General features: G+C 41.4%; 1 protein-coding gene across 12 annotated transcripts in view; it reads left to right on the forward strand.

Moving 5' to 3' along the window:
- LTBP1 (latent transforming growth factor beta binding protein 1) overlaps positions 1–18,725 on the forward strand; it is a 419,947-nt gene that overhangs the window by 394,162 nt on the left and 7,060 nt on the right. For all 12 annotated transcript variants that reach the window (XM_061210616.1, XM_061210619.1, XM_061210618.1 and 9 more), the window contains one exon: positions 17,354–17,476. In XM_061210616.1, the coding sequence (XP_061066599.1) occupies positions 17,354–17,476 (123 nt within the window). The remainder of the gene's footprint in view (positions 1–17,353; positions 17,477–18,725) is intronic.

The following is an 18,725-nucleotide window of genomic DNA, read 5'->3' on the forward strand; positions in this document are numbered from 1 at the left end:
GTGATTAGCTGGCATTTCCTTGATGGGTACCTGATGTTCTGGTCATAGCTACACCAAACTATCTCCCGTTGAGCATGTTTCTGCCGGAGTATAGCAAGCAAGAAGAGCCAGAGCAGAGAGGTTAGCACATGGACTCTGGAGCCAGGTTGCCTGGGTGGGAATCCTGGTTTGGCAACTTTCTCTCTACACAGCCTTGTTCCTTTGTCCCTCTGTGCCTTAGGTTCCTCACACGAAACTAATATCACCTGCCTCACGGGGTTGTTGTAAGTAAGGATCAGTTACACTTAGCACAGTGCTTGACACGTAGTAAGCATTAGAAGGTTGTAGCACCTAATAATAATGTAATGCTATTGCTGCCGGGCGAGTCAGATCAAATGCATTTTCAAATGTAACTGAAATCTAAGGTCCTTATGAAATACACACTTACCTAATAGCATCTGAACATGAATTAAGAAATTAAGGATAGACAAATGCAGAAATAATTGTCCTCATATAAAACTTTCTCTTCTAGACCACTGCTTCATAAACATTAATGGGCATGTCAATTACCTGGTGATGTTATTAAAAAAAAAAAAAAAGATTCTGGTTTCTAGGTGGAGGTGGGTGGGCAGGATTCTGCATTCTTAAGTCCCAATGCAATGCAATGCTGGGTCTCGGACCACACGAGCAAGGTTCTAGAGACACCTAGCAGCATTCCACCTGGTTTTGTTAAAACCGACTTTAATGCCGTTATTAATTTTTTGTAGAGGAAGCAGAGAATGTGTGAATTTTAAAACTGATTTGCTCATTCTGCCGTTGAGCCTTTTAAATGTTGCTCTTCAGGAATACATGATAGTTGAGAAAGGACCATATTGTCTATTTGTTAATAAAAGCACTGGATGAATTCCAGCCTGTCAGGCACTGAACCTTCCAGTTTCCCTAGGAGTGCAGCACTGCTTTGGGGAACAATTAGTTACTGATGGAAACAGTGCTGGAGGGATTTACGTAATAAATCGCGGTGCTTGTCATCAGCTTTGAGCATTAAAGTGCAGTGTAAAGTAAAGCTTTGGCTCCAAAACAGGCTTTCACACTTCTGGTCCAATAGGTTATGGGCACTAATTCTCACTAAGGCAGCAACTGCATCTGAGAATACTGGTAGTTGGAGGAGGTAGGAGTGGCTCCTGAAATAGTGTTCTCTGAAGTTAGATGGCAACTTGCAGATTGGTACCAGGTGCAGACTGGTACCACATGCAGGGTGAGTGAGTGGAGGGTGATGGATCCTGTCAGGGTAACTTTACATGAGAAGAATTGCCTAGTTGTACCATTCAGTACATTTCTGGAGCTGCTTGGGGCTCCCATTTTAATCCTCAGCTAAAGTCTGGGAGGCCAGACACCAGGCATTAGGAGAAGGTTTCAGATGGTTAAGGGCGGCCCGGCAGTGAGTTTGTTGAAGTGGTCGTGTCCTGACATCCTCCCCCTCCTCAACCTCTGGAGTTTCTCTTATTCCTGTCCCAGCATCCTCATCTTCTCCTGCCCCTCTCAATACCCTCTAATCCTGCCTGTTCTTAAAATGTTTTTTTTTTTTCCCCTTGGTTTGGGGGGAGTGGCCGAACTGCCTTGGGAGGACCATCAAATTTGGGCTCTTTATCATGATATCTTGGCCAGCCTCTGAGAGAAAAAGCTATTCGAAAAACCGAGTCAGGAAAGACAAACCACTGTGTCCATATTTTGAATGACAGAGGGTGGTCATTGTTTGATCTTTCTGGAAATTTTCAGTGCCATGCTAGAAGGAAGTCATGAACTCTCAAATCTGGAGTTTATTGAATACGAGTTTCATGTAGCTTGGTTTTTCTGAGTCTCCACCTGAGTAAAAAATGATGGTAGCTGACATGTGTATAGCACAATGCCAGGCACCGTTCAAGAGGCTTACCATCAATTAAGATATTTAATTCTCCAAGCCATCCTATGAGGTAAGTATATAATTACCTCCTTTTGGGGGGAGAGGAACTGAGACACAGAAGATTACCATCCGTGGTCAGATACCAGGAAGTGGCAGATTCAAATCCAGGCATCCGTGCTATCAGTCACTTAAGTGTTACCCCAGTCCCTATCTCCCCAAGGTCTCAAAGCACATCTTAGATAAATAGTGTCACTTAGAATATAAAAGTAACAAAGTGAAAAATTAAAGATGAGATTTTTTTTCAATTTCCTCATGCGTTGTGTGCTGAGAGAGAAACTCTACAGCCTTAGAGCCAGTCAGTAAGCTTAGCCAACTTAGACTCTGTATCAGAGTCAAGCACACGGTGGCCATAATAGATAACAATACATACTTGATGAATTAATGGATTAAAGCAAGTCAGTAATTCTCAGTGAATTAAACTGCTGGTGATGCCTAGCACAAAGATAAAATGAACTTTTAATGTTTTTATTTATTGCTACTCTTAAAAGTATAAACTCAAAATTTTCTGGAAAAATGTACCTATGGGTTACAAGATATGTAGGGTGCTATTATCTCATGGAAATAAAAACCTATTGACCTGCAAATGAAAGAAAATTAGACACATTTGAACACTGGAATCTAAAGTACCCAGGGATCCCAGTGTCTGTGGTTATCTTGTTAAAATAATTAGACTTCTGTTAAGTAAATTATTAAAATAATTAGACTTATTGTGAACAAACTGAACATAAAGAATTGATAAAGTCTTGATCTAAAACGTAGAAGTTAAGAAATTTTGAGGGGAGACTTAGTGTGTTGAGAGATTGCCACCTATTGGTTGATACAGTGTACTGCACCATAGGTGTTTTAACCTCTGAAGTACTAGGTGCAGGTCAGGCATAGAAAGGTCACAGTGGGGTTAAAAAAAAAAAAAAATCTCCAAGGAGACTGAAGTGCCACAAAAGAAATTGGCAAATGCTTAAAATGTTTTGTGAAACACTGCTATTGATCAAAATGCGGAGGCATGGGTCCCCTCAGTTTTGCTCACAGAGCAATTCGAAGATATAGATATATAGATAGATTTGATTAGAAAACTCTGGTTGTGGGAATAGAGATTATCCTTGTACTTGAGTGCCAGGAAGAAAAATATAATCATTACAGCATAGGACAAATTTGAAATCAATTCTGTCAGTAAAGAATTCTATAGATCGTAATATAGATTTATGTCTAATTCTTATTTTTAAAAAAGTCAAATAACAACATGTTTAGTAAACTGTTATATTCAAGGTGCAGTTAGTAAGAACCGTGTCTGAAATGCAGTCTAAATTACTTATAGTTTGCCTGTCTTCAGTTTCAGTTAAATTATCTACGTATTCCTTCATTTCATTTTTTACTTGAACCACCTACAAGGCAACATCTAGGCAATAAATTTTGGAGCAGACGTACAGTCTGTATTTACAGGAAATGTAAAATTCTGTAGAACTGACATGATATAAAATTATGTTGTATTGCTAAATTAGAAGTTCATTCCTCAATATTGCTCATTCAGATGTACAGATCCTTATGTAATAAATCCATCATCTCCTGTGACACACTATTTTTTAATACTTCCTAGTAACTTATCTACCCCGTTTTTTCATGTGGTTTTGCAAGAGTGAAAGAATCTGGAATCTGTCTTTGAACAGTTAAGCTAGTGATTTCTTTCCTATCTGTCCATGGCTCTTACATGTTCCCAAAGATCTGAGTGTAAGAAGTTTCATAATACCCTTGGAGGTGTGAAGGAAGACAGGGATTTGACTCATGGACTAAACTTGAAAAAATATTGTAATTGGGCAGTGGTTGCAAAAGGCCTTTCAGCAGTCACAGTTTAAAGGCTTTTCCAAGAACTGTGTTTCCAAAGAATGTTAATAATAACTCTGGAACATCCTACATGTGAGGCACAGTGAGTGGTCACCGCCTTTGGTTTGGGCAGTCCAGGGATCTCGTTCTGCTTTTGGCACTGCTTCTGTCAATTGCACTGGGCGAGTTACTTCAGTTTCCTATATCCGAAGTTGAGAACTCTTTCGAGGTTATGGTAATTAATACTCTGTAAGTATGAAAGCATTTATCATTGTGATCATAGATCCTGACTATTATGATCAAAGAAAGTGCAGCTGTTAATAAGCTATAGTGGAGAATTTAAATCAAACTGGAAAGATATAAAAGGCCTCCTAAATGGAGTGGCCACCATATGTGTACACTGTATATACAGAGAGAATACTCTCAGAGGTAAGTGGTCCAGTTCTTTGGGACAGAATTCTTGGTATCCATGGAACTAGACTGAATTGGATACCATATGGAAGGGCAAGTAAGCAATTTATTGAAAAGATTCTTTGCATTTATTTAGAAGGCTACCCCTTACTTTCCCGAAAAGGGTGAAAGTACTTTTCTCACTATAAAAGGCTTATTGCAAAATAAAATTTAGTAGTGAATTATGCACATAGAGCCTTGGTATTAAATGTGATCATTACGTTAGTTTCCTCACTTGTAAAATGGTAGTAGCAACATCTTCCTAAGGCTTGTTTCGGGGTTAAAAATGTGCTAACGCATGTTAGATGCTTGGCATACAGTAAATGCTTCGTAGGTGTTAGCGATGATTATAGATCAAATCTTGTTCCAGGATATGAGTTGAGCTAATGATTATTCCCCATTGTTACCTTACTATACCGTGCTAGAAGTCTCTTTGAAAGTAAGCAAGAGTCAAAGACGATGAGGGGCAGGTGAGAGTTTGGGGACTAACGCAGAGCCAGATAATCTCTGCAGCCCCTGAGAGAAGCTGCTGCTTCCGTGCCCCTCGAGGCTCCCCAGGCTACCAGTGTGAGTTATTATATAACGTCTGAGAGAGGCCTTGTGCCTGGAAAAGACCATTCAGGGTTGGGTTTTAAATGAACATTCCGTGTATCCAATTTATCAATGTTAAAACCCGGACTTACCTAAGAATTTAAGTTCAACGTAAACATTTTGTCCTTCTGTTTATAAGTCCAATATTTTTATATAAAATAAGATCAAGTTTTATTTTGTGATTAATGTTTATATAGCTCAAGGAACAGATTAAACTTTCCTTGAGAGTTATTTCTATATCAAAACTCTGTTAATTAAGTCTCTAACACTTTGGCCTCTGATTTATAAATTTTATGTATTTGATTTTATCTCATGCATTTTATATACCTGAAAGGGCAGCCTCCAATCCTAATAAGCATTTTCTTCTTAGGTATTTAAGCAGCTCTTATCAATCTAATAAATCAAACTGAAAATGCAACAAATTGAATTCCCTAATGAATCTAAATACTTACTGACCTAATAGAGTTCTATGAATTCTCATGTAATATAAAATCCTAGATATTTCAAATTGAAATCACAAGGCCCATCAGATTATCTAGTATATGGTTCTCTTAAATATTATAGACATATTAAATAACAACAACAAAAAACCCCTTACTCTAAAACTTTCACAGTAAAGTATTAATATTCTAAACTTAAGGTATGTCATTATCTGTGTAGCAGAATTACCATCTTAGGCCAGCTGAGGTTACTGGGTAGAAAAATTCATGACTGTGATTGTCAGTTATTAGAGAATTAAGACCAGGACATGGGATGTGTATACTCACAGTGTGAGTCTAAGTAGCCATGTGTGACATGCAGAGCACATTCTGTTGTTTCCATGTTAACAGGGGACCCCACGTGTTCCTAATGTGTAGTTTTTATAAGCAATACCTTCCACTGCAGTGACTCTCAAGGGAATAATAGGGCAGATATAATTAATAAAAGTTTTTCTCTAACTACACATAACTCCCCTCAAGAATCAGGTACCTTCTGCTAAAGGTATGTGCTCACCTTATTGAAATTCTCTACCACACAAATGACAAACTTCCCCTGACCCAGTAAAGAAGGTTTGGGGCAATAGTCAGGGTTCTCCAGAAAAACAGAACCTATAGGAGAAAGAGAGAAAGAGAGAAAGATTGATTGATTGAGTCATTGATTTGTTTCAAGGAATTGGCTCATGTGATTATAGAAGCTGGTAAATTCAAAATCTCTAGGGTGGCCTGATGTTGTGGAGGCCCAGGGAAAGCTGAGGTTCCAGGTCAAAAGCCGTCATCCAGAAAGAGCCAGTTTTGTAGATGAAGTCTGAAGTCCAAACGCAATTGGGCAGTGGGCAGTGGGCAGTGGAATTCTCTTTCTCAGAGGAGGGCCAGTCTTTCTGTTCTAATCAAGCCATCAACCCATTGAAGGAGGCCCACCCACATTATGGAGGGTAATTTGATTTACTCAGATCCACCAATGTAAATGTTAATCCCATCCAGAAACACCCAAAATAATGTTTGGCCAACTTCATCTGGGCACTCCGTGGCCTAGCCTAGTTGACACATGATATTAGCCATCACAACTGGGATTGAAAAAAAGGTTGAGAACCAGTTAAAGAAAATGTTTGCATTTTGTAGAGCTTCTCCAGCTCCCACTACCATCCTGTACAAACACACACTTAAGCAAGGGCCTTTATTTTCAGTTGGGAGTAAAATGTCGTTCTTCTCCTTCCCCAGATGTACACTGGAAAAGGGCAGGGAGGAGGTGGGATACTGAACACTCAATCAGGACCCCCGGCTGGACAGGGCTTTTATGGCAGGTCAGGGAAAACCAGGAAAGAGATATAGGACTTGTGGAAGGGAGTGAATAAACAGGAATGAATGACACAAAGGCCGGGCACAAAAAGAGGGACTGCATGAGAGGAAGAACACTAGAAATGAAGCCAAAATGTGGATTCTTAAAACAGCATTGTCTTGGGCAGGTGCTTTAAAGGAAGAGAAAGCAATGGGCAAGTAAGCCATATTGCAGTCGTATTAGGAAACATGGTTTGTCTCAGGGTAAGGAAAGCGAAAAAGGAAAATTAAAAAAAACTCTCATAAAGGGGAAAACTTACTCCATTTCCTGCTAAACTGTTGGTGACAGAACTTGGGAGGAGTGTCCTGGAACTGGGCTGCAGTTCCCAAACCCAATTCCCTGGAGTTGGTGTGAGTCAGCGAGGGTTTGGGATGCCAGCTGGGGAGGACCAGCACGCTGGTTGAAGCTGTTGTCTCAGTAGCCTCAACAACTATTATAGAACAGCTAAATGTGAGGGGAATTTGATGCAAAGATGGAAAGTTGGTGATAAGAACACTTCTGAAATTTTAGTTTGTGTACAATTTGGACTTTGGGGTATCAATTTTATTCAAGGCTTATTTTCTTAATAGCTATACTACATTGAAGTGCTAAGAAGGTATTTGGCCATGCTCTGTTATTGAAAATATTCTGACTGGAGAATAACTTGCATTATTATTATAATCATACCTATCTATTAGAATCTTTCTAATATAAAGCCAAAGTAGAGAAATTAAGATATGCATGTAAAATGAACCATCAGATCACAAAAAGCAGCACTTTTATTTTTCATTAACAAGCAATCTAATTGGTCTTAAATTTTTAGCAGTTTAAACTTTCTACCTTGAAATCAGACATTATGAACAGGCAATCAATTTTCTAGAAATGCCTTTTTGGTGTTGATTTGCTCTTTAGTGAAAATTTTACTTTCACGTATTTTAAATAAATTTTGCCGATAGGATTTTTTTCTCTTCATTGATAGTTGAAATGTACTCTAAGAAAATGAACTGTGCTGAGTGGGACTATGAAAAATATCACTGTATGTAATTGCTTAAAGCCCTGTTCTGCGTTTGAGGTTTTGAAATCAAATAATGTTGTATTTATTTTGACCTTTTCCTAATTGACTTTACAAGACAACTATGGCTGGAAAAAAGCCACTGGCTGCCCATGTCTTTTTTTTTTTTTTTTTTTTTTTGATAGATTGGAGAGGATTCTTTCTTTATGTATTTATTTTTGGCTGTGTTGGGTCTTCGTTTCTGTGCGAGGGCTTTCTCTAGTTGCGGCAAGCGGGGGCCACTCTTCATTGCAGTGCGCGGGCCTCTCACTATCGCGGCCTCTCTTGTTGCGGAGCACAGGCTCTAGACGCGCAGGCTCAGTAATTGTGGCTCACGGGCCTAGTTGCTCCGCGGCATGTGGGATCTTCCCAGACCAGGGCTCGAACCCGTGTCCCCTGCATTAGCAGGCAGATTCTCAACCACTGCGCCACCAGGGAAGCCCCTGCCCATGTCTTTTATATGCTGACCTCATGGCTAGAGCAGGCACGCCTGGCAGAGGAAGGGTGAGGGAAAGTTTATCTCCTCTCCCTTCATGCAAGCAGACAGACTGTACCTCTTATGACTGGGAGGAAAGCATCTGGGAAGTGCTTAGGAAGCGTGTTGGCATAAATCTGCAAGGAGCAGAAACTAGGATGATAATTATTTTGCTCAACATCAGTAGCCAGTGTCTTAAGAAGCAAATTACAAAAGATTAGCTCATTGGAAGGCTTCCGGGCACAACAAGGCCTTCTTTTATGCTTCCTTCTGAGCTTCAAGTCTCAGTGGCAAGCAGAGCTGTTATGAATAGCTGTGTTGGTTGTGCACTGTTCAACCCTAGAAGTTGCCATTCACATCATAATCTTTCAGTGCCTACCGAGGTAGCCAAATAAATCACTGCCAGAGAGAAGAGTTACTAGGACTGTATCTGATTCTGAATAGATCCAGAGGGGAAGGTAAGAAGAGAGTTACTTCAGATTAAGATAAATAGCAATATATGAGCAAATCATAAAACAGAGTTACAGATCTTAAAACAGTTCAGTTTTGCTTTGCAGCTTTAGCTTATTGCCTATAATTAAATGGGATACATATTTATGAATAATCTATTAATTATGTTTAGCAGTACTTTAATATTGCATTAATTACCTAGAACTTGCTCTTCAAATGATGATCCAGTAGTACGTCTTTATTTCATAACCTTGAGGTCTATACTTCTGAATATTCATCAAGAGAGTTTTGAACAGCTTCAAAACTTAAGATACAGTTATTTTTACCCTTCGATTTTAATAATTTAGTTTTATTAAAAGAAAACAATATTTTGAAAATTTATCCTGACTTGACCTTTGAAATATCATTAAATTTCTCTGGACCTCAGTTTCCTTAGCAGGAAAATGAATGAGGTTAGACTGTCCATGATTACAGTGCATTCAATTCCATGATTGTCAGTCATCTGGAAACACCGTGTGAGCACCACCTGAAGACAATAGCGCCATCTGGTGGTGATTACCTCATATTATAGCCCACAAGTTTCAGTGACAGATTGTCTTCCCAATATTTTGCAGCCTAACAGTAAAAATGTCTGCTTAGAATTGTAGAATGTGTAAGCTAGAAAGGACCTTAGAGATCAACTAGTCTTGTTTTCTCACTTTACCAATTAAAAGTAGAAAGGTTAGATGAATACCAGACTTTAAAGAATACATTTTTTTGTTTCTCTTGACTTGTTTTTTAATTGAGGTTAAATTCACATGACATAAAGTTAAGCATTTTATAGTGAATAATTCAGTGGCATTTAGTATATTCCGTATGTTGTACAACATCCTCTTTAATCTTAAGCACATGTGTAGCTCACATTTTAAAATAATTCTTACTTGGTTAATGCAAAAAACATAACAGAAAAAACAAAATGTATTCCTTCCATATAATATTTATTTTGCCTAATTGTTGACTTCTCAGATTGTCACTTCAGAGTGGTACTTAACGAGTAGGAAAGCAGGAAATGAAACAGTTTATCTGTCCTTCCAGTTGGAAAAATATGAAGTAGATCAGCTTAGAAAATTAACATGTTGAACTTTCCTCCTATTTGCCTGTTCATTGTATTGTCCAGTCTTGTCTCTTATCGAATATTAGAAGTTACTTCATTCCTAATTTCCTCTGAGATTGCCTGAATGCAAGACTTTTATTTCCAAAGCCCTGTTTACTTAGAAATAGGGGAAACCTTTCATGCAGTCCTTCCTGAGAAATTCATGTTATCAGTCATTATTTTAAGGTTTTCATGTGTGGCATAATTTAATGCTGTTACAAGTCTATAAATTTTGAATCCAGGTTTTAGAAATGGATTTCTAAATGGAACCTCCATTGTTTTAAAATTCACACCCAACAAATCTCTCTCTCCAGTTGTAGTCTGGCTACGTAAACAGCAGTGTGATGGAAAATGCTGGGAGCGACTGAACTTGGAGAGGGCAGCATTAGGTGAAGGTTGGGGGTGAGAGAACTTGATTGGTCTACAGCCTGTGAGTTTTCTTAGAGCATTAACATTTACAGGCGTCCCACAGAATGTAAACCCTGCCAAGACTAGACTTCATTACTTCCCTCTCCTCGACAAGCACAATTTAATTGAACATTAAGCAATTTGATCTCTTCCACCTAATAAATTGAGCAAATTCAATAAATATAAATCCTGCTAATGATAAAGCTGACCCTGGTGGGGCTGTGCTCACCAGCATTCACGGTTATTACTCTCCCTGGAATTTTAGTCAGAAATGCTTATTGCTGAACTAAGTACTTACCTGATACTTACGGTCTAGGGAATGTATTTAATAATTTTCTTCTAAGGGTTTCAGAAGGGCAGCTGTGGAATTGAAAGAGCATGGTTTTGCAGATAGACCAACAGAGTCAATCCTTCAACTAAGCTAGGACAGTTATGCTATAAACCTTAGCTTCCTTATCGGAAACAAAAGGAGCTAATTACAGTTATTCCATAGGATTCTGAGATTTAAAGGGAAAAGTGTGCGCAAAGGTACACAGTGCCTAGCACACAGGAGCTTAATAGTGCATATTAGCTAACTTTCCTTTTTTCGGCCGTTCTTTAGCAGGGATCTGTAGTCGGCAGCGTTTATGTGGTCCTTTCATTTCCCTAAGACTTTCTTATCTATTCTATATGCCTATGACTCTGAGTTACCTTCCCTCCTCTTCTTCACCTGGCTGACCCCCTTCCTGTAGATGCTCATCTCCAAGGTGAAGGCTTCCCCAGCCCTTCCTGGATGACTCTAGGCATTACCTCTTCTTCATGCACTATTGCCCATGTCAGTGTACTGTCATTTTATCCTTCCTCTCTCTCTCCCAGACCCCACACTGCCTGTAATATTCTCAGCCTCTGGTTGGATGAGTGAGTCAATCACTGAATGGAGCGATGAACTGCCTTTAATGCTGCTCAGGCACAGTGCCATAATCCTGTTCAACAGACACAGCTCAAAGCAAGGCGTCTAGTCCAAAGAATAGGAAGCAGTAGGACTAGAACCCCGGGCTTTTGACTCTGGGTGCTTCTCTTTTTTTTTTTTTTTAATAAATTTATTTATTTATTTATTTATTTATTTTTGGCTGTGTTGGGTCTTTGTTGCTGCGCGCGGGCTTTCTCTAGTTGCGGCGAGCGGGGGCTACTCTTCGTTGCAGTGCGCGGGCTTCTCATTGCGGTGGCTTCTCTTGTTGCAGAGCACGGGCTCTAGGCGCACGGGCTTCAGTAGTTGTGGCACGCGGGCTCAGTAGTTGTGGCTCGCAGGCTCTAGAGAGCAGGCTCAGTAGTTGTGGCGCACAGGCTTAGTTGCTCTGTGGCATGTGGGATCTTCCCGGACCAGGACTTGAACCCACGTCCCCTGCACTGGCAGGGGGATTCTTAACCGCTGCACCACCAGGGAAGCCCCTGGGTGCTTCTCTTTTTAGCAGGGGTCCCCCACCCCCAGGCCGCGGACTGGTACCGGGCTGCACAGCAGGAGGCGAGCGGCGGATGAGCGAGCGAAGCTTCATCTGACGCTCCCCATCGCTCGCATTACCACCTGAACCTCCCCCCAGTCCGTGGAAAAATTGTCTTCCACGAAACCTGTCCCTGGTGCCACAAAGGTTGGGGACCGCTGCTTTTTCGGATGCCTAATTTTCTCTCACGACTCAGCAAGTTTTAACATCAGGAAAGCAGGTTTACCGCCTGTTCACCAGGCACTGTGGATAAGAGTGTACTCTCTGAGAATGAGCTTAAGCAGACAGACACCTAAACAGATGTCCAGTTCCACAGGGTGTGGCATCACCAGTAGAATCCTCTCTCTTACGTTCCTTCTTCTGTCATCAGTACCGGATGGTATGTTCTGTAAATGGTCAACATTTTTCTAATTCCATAGCTTTTGCTAATTTCAAAGAAAAATGCTGATTATACTGCGGGCTCAGCATGCGCTCAGGTAAATATTCGTTCCATTCTCCGTCTCCTTCCTCCATTTCCTGGTGTGTATGTTTTCCAAACACCATCCTCAATTAATAGTACATGTGGGGCTTCCCTGGTGGCGCAGTGGTTGAGAATCTGCCTGCCAATGCAGGGGACACGGGTTCGAGCCCTGGTCTGGGAAGATCCCACGTGCCGCAGAGCAACTAGGCCCGTGAGCCACAATTGCTGAGCCTGCGCGTCTGGAGCCTGTGCTCCGCAACAAGAGAGGCCGCGATACTGAGAGGCCCGCGCACCGCGATGAAGAGTGGCCCCCGCTTGCCACAACTAGAGAAAGCCCTCTCACAGAGACGAAGACCAGCACAGCCAAAATAAACAAATAAATTAATTAATTAATTAAAAAAAAAATAGTACATGTGGAGGCCTGTAGGAAAAACACCTGATCTAGAAGTTTCAGTAAAATATGACCCATTTTTCCTTATGCATATGAATGGGTCCTTCTCCTTTATTTGAAAATCATGCACTTCAAACTTTAGAGCGCACTAGGTTTTCAACCCTGATGTGTGGAGAACGAAATGCAGCCTCTTCATCATCTCTAAAAGCAGCTGAATTTAATCTGCCTCAGTCAGACTTCACCTCCCAGTTTCCTCACATGCCCAATTGGCATTGTGACGTGTGACTGTCCAGACCAGCCCTACAGATGTGTCTGTCATAAGGAAGGAGATTTCCTGCCGGGATATGATAATGTGCTTCCCATTGCTGCTGACAGCGGGGGCCCCAGACCTCTTGGCTCCAGGGGGGCAATTTTTAAACTTTTTTTTCAATTTAAAATTAAAATCAAAGCAGTACCATCTGTCATGTGAATCTGCCATGCCAGGGAACTGAGCGTGATCCATGGCCTGGATCTTGTTTAGACCACGTAAGTGATGGTGGCCCACACCATCCCATGTGTGTCTCTCACAGCTTTGATCAAGAGCTTAGCATTTGTGCCTGCAGAGGTGAGGAGTGCAATGAGCGGGGGGACTTTGAGGTGTGAATATTTCCCACTTCCTATTCATTTCACATTCATATTTGGCTAGATCCTGGACGGACACATTGTATGGTGTCCCAGAAATGGCATTTGCCTCACAAAGTACAAGCCCTGCTAAGCAGAGCTCTTCCTTTGCACCAAGCCCCAGACAACTAGGTCCTTAATTGTTGTCAACTTGCTTAAGTAAGGAGTGTCTTGCAGAAGGAAAAAGACTCTAGGGACAAAAAATGTGTTCATCTCTACACGTTGAGCTGGATGAAGTGGCAGCCAGGAGATTCTCATGGGCTGCCATCAGGAGTTGTGGAAACAGTTCAGGGATCTGCTATTCCCATCTCCATAGCCTCAGCCAACCACAACTCATTGCCTCCCCAGCTGGACTCTAGCCATGACCCAGCCCTAGGGATAACCAAGGCCAAGCGCCTCCAAGCTCAGTGGGCTCTGGTGTGACTTGGGATGCTCAGAGATCCAGCACATGTTAGAAAGGTGCATGTGCCCAGATCCTGGAGGAGACGCCTTACCCAGGATTCACTAGAAAACGCCACGATATTCCAGTTGTTCCCTTAAAAGATGATGAGAAACCTACTGGCTACTCAAGGCATTTCTAAAGGGGTCGAGCATATACTAACAACTGCTGAACATCAGTTTCTCCCCCTGTATTTTGAGTTTTGTTGATCTAGTGTTAAAATGTGTTGTTGCTGATACCTTATCACTGTCTGATCAAGCGATTAAATTTGCCCAGGCAGTCAATAATTTTTGAGATGAAGACATCTTTCTCTGTTTACTGAGTTGGAGTTCCCCTCCATCTATTTAAAAATTTCAAATCTTGAAACAATATCTAAAAACATCTGGAGACTGTGCTGTCATTGCTCTTAATTTATTGTACAAGTCTTTGCCCATTGACAACTACGTTTAAAGTTTTGCTAACACTATGTTATATCAATCATTCTGATACCATCTTTGCAAATCCTCATTCATTTCCAGATGTTGAGCAGGGACATGAGTGATTTTACCAAAAAGAAAAAATTGTAACCTCCATTTTCTTGGTGCTTCAAAATTTATGAACAGTTCCATAACATCATCTCATTTTTTAATACATCAGTAACAGAGAGGCAAACAGGAATTATCCCCATGTGACAGATGTGAAAACTGAGGCTTGCCCACAGTTGCTAAGCTGGAAAGTAAGTGGTACAGTCAGGACTTGAGCCCCGGCTTCTGCCTCTGAAGCCCATGTTCTTTTCATTACCCCGTGCTCATTTCACCCTTGACCCTGGCCAAGAATGAGAGCAGATGTGCGCAATGGGAGAGGCAGCATGGATGGATTAGGATAGACCCATCATGCTCCCAGAAAAATAACTCAAAATGCCTGTCCTGGTGTTGATGGGACTGTAGCACATCTTCAAATACAAAAGAGAGTACATTTAATGTAGAAATGATGTTTTGATAACTGACCAAAAATCTTGAAGTTTGGATTGGTAACATGTTAGATAAAGTGAAGCAGCAAAGGACAGTAAGTTCTAGAAACTTGAGAAAAATGCATGTCCAATGATGAAGGGAGGGGAAGGAAGATGCAGCAAACCGCAGAGGGTCCCCTGCCCATTACTCTCCTCTGCTTCCCTTTACGGCCTGGGTCATGTCCAAAGCCTTTCTTAGGAACTACTTGGTAGTCCCCAAACACAGCTTACAGTTTGCTTTTGTGATGCCTTTGGGTAAACTCTTTTTAGAATCCCAAATATCTTCTATTAAGTAAATCCTTCTCATCTACTTAGTTTCCAGTCAAGTGTTCCTTTTCTAGGAAGCTGTTCCTTTTCTAGGAAGCTGTTCCTAAACATCACACAGGAACAGAAGTTCATTCCTCCTCCACTCGTCTCCCATTTGAATCCCTTCCTTTTGTGCTGTTAGATGGTGAGAGCTTGGAGGGTGGAGACCAGGTCATTTCTTGGTGGAAGAGGCATGGTCTAGGGGACAAGCCATGGGCCCGGGACTTGAGAGCGAGGTGCTGAAGAGGAGCGTATACTGCTCAGCCATCTCTGGACTTAGGTTTGCAAAATAAGAGCATGAATTAATTTTTTTTTAATATCCACTCTTTTTTTTTTTTAATTTATTTATTTTTGGCTGTGTTGGGTCTTCGTTTCTGTGAGGGCTTTCTCTAGTTGCGGCAAGCGGGGGCCACTCTTCATCGCGGTGCACAGGCCTCTCACTATTGTGGCCTCTCGTTGCGGAGCACAGGCTCCAGACGCGCAGGCTCAGTAGTTGTGGCTCACGGGCCTAGTTGCTCCGCGGCATGTGGGATCCTCCCAGACCAGGGCTCAAACCCGTGTCCCTTGCATTAGCAGACAGATTCTCAACCACTGTGCCACCAGGGAAGCCCAATATCCACTCTTGATCACAACTGTTGCCTGGATACAAAATGTTGTCTCCCTTTCAGATGTACAACAAATATATATAAAAAGTCATGAGAGAAAATGACCTCAGTGTGTGAAACTTGTAAACATTTCTGCGATCTTGCCTTTGCAGGGAAATCCTTGATTCTTCTCTTTCAAACCTGAAGCAGAACTGACAACCATTTGTGTTCTCTTTGTTTGAAGCTTTATTTTTGTGAGTCAACGATCTTTTTCCAGGTTTAGCTATTTCCTTAATGAAATTAATATTTCTCATGAAATGGTTTCGTGGGGAAGTGCTCGGGGATGTCTGGGATGGGGGTGTGCGCCATTCCTGGAATGCTTCCCACAAGAAGAATTTTAGGAAGGAGCAACCATGATCCTACCCTGTCTAGGGGTTCAGGGTCTTTTCTGCTTTTCAGGGTCTTTTAGGGGAGAACGTGCGGGTGTGTGCACATGCATGCATGCGCATACACACACATACCTCACACACACCTTTGACTCCTTTAAGAGGAGGGTGATGGAAGAAAGCCTTGAGAGTTCACACACTTGCCTCAGTGCTTTTCTTTAGTTTTGTTAGAGAAGGAACCAAAATAGAGGGAAACTCCTTCAATCTGTGGTCCAGGCAAGTGTGGCTGCTGCCTGGTGTGGCTGCCCTGAGTGTCCAGCCAATCCTGGAGCCGGCTGACCTGCAGCTCTCAGTTCCGGCAGAGATGTTGAAGTCTGGGTAGCCCCAGAATTTTCACCAACTGCTAGATGAATCCTTGGGCAGTATATTTTCTATAAAATGGGTGTTCAGAGCATGAAGATATCTCTTCTAAAGCTTTCCTCTCTAGACCTTCTAAATAACTCAGCTCCAAAGTACGGGTAAGAGCCTGAGACCGTGAAATGCACTGAAAGCACAGTCATCCCCGAACATGTGGAGAACCAAGATCCCATGTGCTAGGTGAGTCCGTGAGGAGGACTAAAGGGGGAGTTAAGTCAGATGGCCATGGGAATGGGAATGTGGCCTCAAGAAACGGTTAACTGCAGATGAATTTAGCTAAGGTGCAGAAGAGGCAAAGACAAGAATTACAAAGGAGCTAAGGTAGATGTAGGAGAGGAAGAATGTTAAGTGTACACCCTTCAGCTGCATGACTGAGTTCAAGTATGGTGCTGCCTCATACCACTTGTCATTTAGCCACTCCATGCTTCTATTTCCCGTTGGTAAAATGGAGATAATAGTAGCTTTTCATAGGGTGGTGCAAATATTTTAGTGAATTAATGTGTATTAAGTGCTTAAAACAGTATCTGGCACAGAGCAAACATTATACAACTCTTAGCTATTATTACTAGTACCATTACTTCACTATTACTGTTATGATGATCATCATCATCATCACTGCTATAATGCTATTCATAAGGACCAGGTCTTGAGTAGAGAAGTATAATAGTAGGTACTAAATTCAAATGGTACTTAGTAGCATCTTCGTTTGGTTGTGTCTCATTTTTGGATCACCAGAGATGCATTTTTTTTCTCTCTCTAGTGAGTGGAAAAGTGTATATCTGTATGAATGATGACTACTTTATACACTTGAAATGTTTTGAGGAAAACACCTGATGGGTTCAGATAAAGCCATTCTTCCAAAAGGCTTGCAGCACTCTCCGATGGCTCATTTTTTCAGTCCTTTACTCTCCTGGGATACATTCTACCAACTGTTCAGCTACTATGTTGGGTCTTCTATTCAGAATCTTAATTATGCTGTACAGAATGAATTGTATGTGGATGTATAGAGCACCCATAAAGAATTTGAGATGTTTCAGGATCAGGGGTGTGTGTGGGAGATGGGGCACGTGGTGACTGGGTGCATCCAGGTGCGAGCAAACAGTGATGGTGTGTCACGTTCATTGTCATTTCCTTCTTAGATGACTATGCCCAGCTGTGTAACATCCCCGTCACGGGACGCCGGCAGCCATATGGACAGGATGCCTTGGTCGACTTCAGTGAACAATACGCTCCCGAAGCTGATCCCTACTTCATTCAGGACCGTAAGCAACATTTTTTAGTTATTTTGGAACTAAATTGTGGTTCTGCAGTTTAGTCAGTGGTTCTCAAAATGTAGTCCCTGAGAACTTGTAAGAAATGCAAATTTGCAAGCTATGCTGTAGACCTGCTGAATCAGATACCGGGGTGAGACCCACCAATCGGCTTTACCAGCCCTCTGAGTAATCCTTACGTACACTGAAGTTTGAGAACCACCGGATCAGATTATGAGTCTCACTGGTGGGAATGCTGTTATGTTTGTTTTCTTTATTTTTTGAATTTTATTTATTTTTTTAGACAGCAGGTTCTTATTAGTCATCCATTTTATACACATCAGTGTATACATGTCAATCCCAATCTCCCAATTCATCCCACCACCACCCCCACCCCCCCACCACTTTCCCCCCTTGGTGTCCATACGTTTGTTCTCTACATCTGTGTCTCAATTTCTGCCCTGCAAACAGGTTCATCTGTACCATTTTTCTAGGTTCCACATATATGCATTAATATATGATATTTTTCTCTTTCTGACTTACTTCACTCTGTATGACAGTCTCTAGATCCATCCACGTCTCAACAAATGACCCAATTTTGTTCCTTTTTATGGCTGAGTAATATTCCATTGTATATATGTACCACAACTTCTTTATGCATTCATCTGTCAATGGGCATTTAGGTTGCTTCCATGACCTGGCTACTGTAAATAGTGCTGCAGTGAACATTGGGGTGCATGTGTCTTTTTGAATTATGGTTTTCTCTGGGTATATGCTCAGTAGTGGGATTGCTGGATCATATGGTAATTCTATTTTTAGCTTTTTAAGGAAACTCCATACTGTTCTCCATAGTGGCTGTATCAATTTACATTCCCACCAACAGTGCAAGAGGGTTCCCTTTTCTCCACACCCTCTCCAGCATTTGTTGTTTGTAGATTTTCTGATGATGCCCATTCTAACTGGTGTGAGGTGATACCTCATTGTAGTTTTGATTTGCATTTCTCTAATAATTAGTGATGTTGAGCAGCTTTTCATGTGCTTCTTGGCCATCTGTGTGTCTTTGGAGAAATGTGTATTTAGCTCTTCTGCCCATTTTTGGATTGGGTTGTTTTTTTAATATTGAGCTGCATGAGCTGTTTATATATTTTGGAGATTAATCCTTTGTCCGTTGCTTCATTTGCAAATATTTTCTCCCATTCTGAGGGTTGTCTTTTCATCTTGTTTATGGTTTCCTTTGCTGTGCAAAAGCTTTGAAGTTTCA

Source organism: Eubalaena glacialis, chromosome 14 (assembly GCF_028564815.1).
Source record: "Eubalaena glacialis isolate mEubGla1 chromosome 14, mEubGla1.1.hap2.+ XY, whole genome shotgun sequence".
NCBI classification, from domain to species: Eukaryota; Metazoa; Chordata; class Mammalia; order Artiodactyla; family Balaenidae; genus Eubalaena; species Eubalaena glacialis.